Source organism: Papaver somniferum, chromosome 9 (genome assembly GCF_003573695.1).
Source record: "Papaver somniferum cultivar HN1 chromosome 9, ASM357369v1, whole genome shotgun sequence".
NCBI classification, from domain to species: Eukaryota; Viridiplantae; Streptophyta; class Magnoliopsida; order Ranunculales; family Papaveraceae; genus Papaver; species Papaver somniferum.
Window position 1 is genome coordinate 28633842 of NC_039366.1, and position 6000 is coordinate 28639841.

General features: G+C 36.6%; 1 protein-coding gene across 2 annotated transcripts; it reads left to right on the plus strand.

Annotated features, from left to right (window-relative positions):
* Positions 1–2750: 2750 nt before the first annotated feature.
* LOC113309372 (F-box protein At4g22280-like) lies at positions 2751–5162 on the plus strand. Of its 2 annotated transcripts, none has more exons than XM_026557789.1 (4): positions 2751–2851; positions 3073–3974; positions 4093–4242; positions 4356–5162. In XM_026557789.1, exons 2-4 carry the CDS (start codon positions 3306–3308, stop codon positions 4845–4847), a joined length of 1311 nt encoding a protein of 436 aa, XP_026413574.1. In that variant the 5' UTR covers positions 2751–2851; positions 3073–3305; the 3' UTR covers positions 4848–5162. The 2 variants fall into 2 exon arrangements, with proteins under 2 accessions (XP_026413574.1, XP_026413575.1); XM_026557790.1 differs by having other exon boundaries at positions 4125–4242.
* Positions 5163–6000: the final 838 nt, after the last annotated feature.

The following is a 6000-nucleotide window of genomic DNA, read 5'->3' on the forward strand; positions in this document are numbered from 1 at the left end:
GATAGATCGTAGCGAACTGAAAACTCAGGGTTTCTTCAATTGAAGTAATCTTAAGTTTTATGTCTGATACAACTTTTTTTAGAACTGATAGTCGTTCTCCATTAAGCTTTTGCTGATGAACAACGTCCTTTACTGTAGGTGCTTTCTCACCTCCTATCATGAATCAAAAACACATGATCGACGAATCTGATACCAAATGTTATGAATCAACAAGTTGGATTTGAAACACACATAGCAGTAACCTACTCTTCCAAAGGAATGAGCCTAAAATTGATTTATTTCTTTCTTACCGAGTTCAACAAATGATTTGCAATAAATAAAACACTTAAATCTTAGTCACTCAATACTCTATCTCAGTCGTTGGATCGAGATTACCCTATATTCCGGCGATTACAAATAAGCACTCACTAACTCATAGAAAGACGATAGTCAAGGTAAATAACCGGCCATTCAGCTAACACATGACTTGACTAATAGTCATATGACTAATTCGGCAAATAGGCTATGACACTAATACTTCTAATAATTCTTCAGTGCCAGTTATTTCAGATATTTCTTCGAATGCAGAGAAGGTAAGTTATTCTATGTATTCTCCACTTGACTCTAAAATGCATACAAGATCTAAGTCTGTCATTGATACGACTAAGATATTGGATTCTGATTTTGTAGATTTTAATAATTGGACTGCAAGACAACATGCTAGTCATCAGGTTATGCTAGAACACACAAAATATCATATATAACTTCTTTTTGTGTTGTATCTACTCCTCATACAGAACCCATAACTTTTAAATAGGATGCCAAACAACCAGTATGGATTCAAGTAATGAAGAATGAGTATACTGCTCTACATGAGAATGATATTTGGGAGGAGGTTACATATGTTCCTGACATGAATGTTTTAGGCAGTAAATGGGTTTATAAGACCAAATTAAAGTGAGATGGCACTGTGGAAATACACAAGATGGATTAGTGGTCAAAGGTAATCATCAAATTGATGGTGTTGATTATGATGAGACTTCTAGTCCTGTTGTGAAGGCCACTACCATTAGATGTGTCTTGAGTTTAGTTATGAGCGACAAATGACTATGAGACAACTTGATGTGTCTAATGCATTTCTGCATGGGTATTTGGATGAAGATGTCTATATGGAACATCCATTGGGTTTTTTTCTTTTGAGATTTTTTCTTATTGTATCATTTTCAGAAATCTTTATATGGATTGAAACAAGCCCATATGGCTTGGTTTGATAGGTTTAACACATTTTTTTTTTGGTTATGGTTTATAAAGTCATAAGTAGATAATTCAATGTTTTATTACAACAAGTCCAGATTGAAGATTACATTGTTAGTCTATGTGGAGGATATCATCTTGATTAAAGAAACTGATTCTTTACTTCAGTCATTGATACTTGCATTGAGTTCTGAATTTGCTATGAAGGATTTAGGAAAATTGAGCTATTTTCTGGGAATAGAAGCTTCATTGAACTCTACTTTAGACAAGCATGTTCTCACACAAAACAAGTATTTTCTGGATTTACTCAAGAAACATGCTATGAATGACTCTGTAAACCATGCAGAACACTTGTTGCTTAGGGACCAAGAGTTTTTATTCTTGATGATACTGCTTTGCCAGATGCTAGTTCCTACAGAAGTTTAGTAGGTGGTCTTCAATACTTAATACTCACAAGACCACACATTAGTTTTGTTGTAAACTATGTCTCTCAGTTCATGCACTCTCCCGCTGATGTGCATCTGCAGTTGATTAAACGTTTCCTGAGATACTTAAAAGGGTTCTTTGGGCTCAAGAATTTTTATTGGCTCAGGTCCTTGACATTCCATCAAGGGATTCTCCGATAGTGATTGGGCAGGTTGTCCAGATTCTCGCAAGTCAACTATGGGTTATTGCGTCTTTTGGATGATAATTTGGTTTCCTGGTCATCCAAGAAGCATCCCACAATTTCTCGCTGCTCCACTGAGACAAAGTACAAAGTCTTGACAGTTACTTCTTCTGAAATTTTGTGGGCCTCCTATTTCTTAACTGAATTGTAGGTAGCCTTACGTACTCCTTGCACTTTATTTTGTGACAATTTAGGTGCCACAAGTCTTGTTGCGAATCCTATTTACCATGCTCGTACCAAACATGTAGAGATTGACTATCACACTAATAGATTTTTGCGTTTTGAGTATGTTCCAACTTTGGAGCAAGTTGCAGATCTGTTTACCAATAAGGGGTTGTAAACGAAGTTGTTTTTCAAGCTGCGCGCAAAGCAAATTGATGGACTATCACAGTGCTCAGTTTGAGGAGGAGTGTAAGAGCAAGTACAACTCAGCTAATTTGCATGTCACTAATACAACACACTCTTATTGGTTTATTATATACAATGTCTTTATGACAACGATGCTATGTAAATATCGAGTCCTGTAAGGATATTATAAGTATCAGTCCTTTTCATTTTCTATTTTATCTGATTTTAAACAACTCAGTAACAGATCGTTAATACAATTCATTATCTTCTTCAATACAACTTATTGTTTTTCCATTACAACTTAGTTTAGATCTTATCAGATCTTTCATGGAACATCAATCATCCATAATATGAGATGCATCAATTTATCTTATGGTAGATTTATTTGGTTCGGCACGGAGCTAATGAGAAGATAGTTTCGTTAACAGGCCGGCCCATGAAGACCAAAGGATTAAAATTTAAAACCCCAGTCTCCCAGCTCTCCAATCTCATTTTCTCATTTTCTCTTTCATTCACTCTCTCAGTCTCTCTGAGTAACTCATTTCTCTCAGAATCACACACAAATCAGTGTTGTTGCTACGGACTGAGTCTTGATGATTTAAGGTATTTTCTACTACTACTACTCATAAATCCAAACCCTTTATTTCCTTCTAATTCCATTATTTTATACTGTTGATTGTTGAAGTGAAATCTAGGTATTTGAATGTAAATGAACAAATGAAACCCAAACACCTTATATTGCTGTTTAACATTTAATTCTTCTAGTTAATCTAAGGATTTTAACTAGGGTTTTACTTTTTTTCCTTTTCTCTTTATGTTTATAGAAGCTACTGAAGTTTTTAAAGGACACATCAATATGAGCGAGTCTATGGATAGGATCAGTAACATACCTGAATCACTTCTTCACCATATTATTTGTTTCCTTGAAATCAAGGACGGTGCTCGTACTAGGATGTTATCGAAAAGATGGAACTCATTTTGGACCTCTATCCCCACCCTTAGATTCCACAGGCCTCTTTACTGTACCCTCCCCCCTCCCTCTTAGACCGACAAATTCATGGATTTTGTGGATGGAACATTGCATCGTCATAATTCGTCAAATATACAAAACTTCTTTCTCTACTGGCGTGTGCACTTGAATGAAACTCGGGTTCATTCATGGATCTCTACTGTAATAAGGGGGAACGTTAAAGAGCTCGGTCTATACTTAACCCAAACTCAACCCTTATTTATTCCCGTATCTCTTTTTACTTGTGAATCACTGACGTCGTTGGAGCTAGGAGCACAACATAATGTCACCCTTCCCAAATATATCTCTTTTCCAAGACTCAAACGCCTTAAACTTTATAAATTGGTGTTTAGCGATGAGTGCTGGAATGATGAACTCTTTTCAAATTCCACTGCCCTTGAAGAATTGATTCTGGACTTCTGCATTTTTGATATGAGGAGTTTCTGTATTTCAATTCCTACGTTGAAGCTTTTGAAAATTCATTGTCTGGTGATATATGATGGTTTACAAGACTGTGCTCTCAAAATTAATGCACCAAGTCTTTTGACGTTCGCCTACTCGGCCGATGTTGCAAAAGAATATGCCATCCCTAGCTTTCTGACACTGGTGGAAGCAGTTGTTTGCTTTAAATTTGAACGAAAAGGTGCTCAAATAAGTCGGTTACTTCGAGCCCTTGCACATGTAAAACGTCTAACTGTCAATGATTCAACCCTACAGGTATCCTTGCTTACTGCTATCTTTAGAGTAGTTAGTTTCCGTGTTACTTTCTCTTTCTATTGTTTAACCTGACTCCTTGTAACTGACTTAGTTGCTGCTATTGCCTTCTGATAAATAGACTATGTGCTCTGCATATGATCCGTCGAACAGTTTGCTGACATTTCATAATGTCAAAATGTTGAACGTATCTGACGTACTAACCACCGATCAAGGACTAATTGCTTTGCTCAAAGCAGTACCTAATCTGGAGTCGCTCGTATTTAATGAGGCAAGTGTTCAGAACTAATGATCTGCATTCCGTGATTGAATATGTAACAAGATATAAGTTTTGGTGAATAATCAGTCATTTGATATCTTTTTATGTTTCAATTTCAATTCCAGTATATTAATGATGAACGAGAAGAAGATAGTGACGAGGACGATGAGGACGACAGTGAAGGCGCTCAGGAAGATGGGGATGAGGACGATGATGTCGACTCTGTTGAGGGCGAAAACAACCTCGGCAATGAAGACGAAGGAGATGTCTCTGACGCTGCTGAGTGTGACGACAAAAAAGAGGGTGAAAGCAATGATGAAGATGATAGTTGGGCGCTTGGTACTGTGACCACTGGATGTTTATTTCCACATCTTAAATCAGTTTTCTTTGAGGAATTTGCTGGGAACCCAAGGGAGCTGAAGTGGGTGAAGCTGATTTTGAAGAATGCAAAAGCTTTGCAGACGATGAATATCTGTTACTATGATACTGCTTTATGCTTCGTAAATGGGAAAAGTGAAAAAGAACTTATGGAAGAGATACCAAGTTTTCCAAGAGCCTCGACAGGTTGTGTGGTTAGATTCCGTTCTTTGGATGGGAACTCGGTTGTTATTCATTGAAAGCAGAAGTAAGTTAAAATCAGCTTTGTACATCTGACTGTTCTCCATTTCTGAATCAGACTCACAAATGGTAAACATGTAGAACCCCAAAAATGAAACACAAGTTTGAGGTTTCTGTTTACAAAGCCAAACAATTGATTGTTTTGCATATTTTGATGCAGTAGACTGCAAATTTATCTAACTAGCTTGAAAATTACAATTGCAATTCTTTCGGAAATAGGTTTTAAACTGTGATAGAGAGAAAACATTGATTCATTTGTGATTACTCAAGAGTCTGTAATCCTTGGCCCTAGAGGTCATGGTTGTTTTAACCTAGCTAGCTTTCGAACCAATAAGCTTTATTTCGCTACAAACACCAGAATTGTTTCTGACAAAGCTACTGCATCTATAACACCAATACAAAAAATCCATCACGAATTCTTTGAATATATCAATTTTTTTACAAATCTCTTCAAATCTTCAGAACAATAACCCTTAAATCCAAATTTTGATTTAACCCAGCCCTTACCTAAGAAACCTTCTAAGAGTTTGAAACCCTCTCAAACTAGTATCTCTGGAGAACTCAGTTGCAAGCAATGCCTAACCGTTCCTAGGATCAGCATGTCATTTAATTTTGTGTTCCGGTTGGCAATGTTACTTGTCGTTGTTTACGAGAAGAAAAAAAGAGACTAAAAACAAAAGAATTTACGGACACAAAGAATGCAAAACAAAAAAAACAATCATCCAAATTACACTGTATTGTTTTTGGCTTAATGCCATGTCCAACAAATCGCTACCGAGCATAAAAAATGCGCAAAAACACAAATAAAAGTAAAATTTAGCGGAATCTTTGCCAATGTAAACCGCCACTGTCAACCAATTTCCAGTACCTGCCTGGGGACGAATCACGTCTAAAGAACGAGAACACATTTCGAAATACTTTCTTAATGGCAGAATCAGACCGGACATTTATTATTAACTCACATAATATTATCCTGGGAATCTCAGTAACCGGCATAGTTTTTTCTACAACTGCTTTTGATGCTCTTTGATGATCACAATGTTCTTCTGCGAGTTGAGCGAGAGCTCGATCATATTTAGATTTCCTGACGCAATCATTCAAAGTCGATGAACATGGTTGAAGACCTGAACCATTATCAACATAAAGTTCATG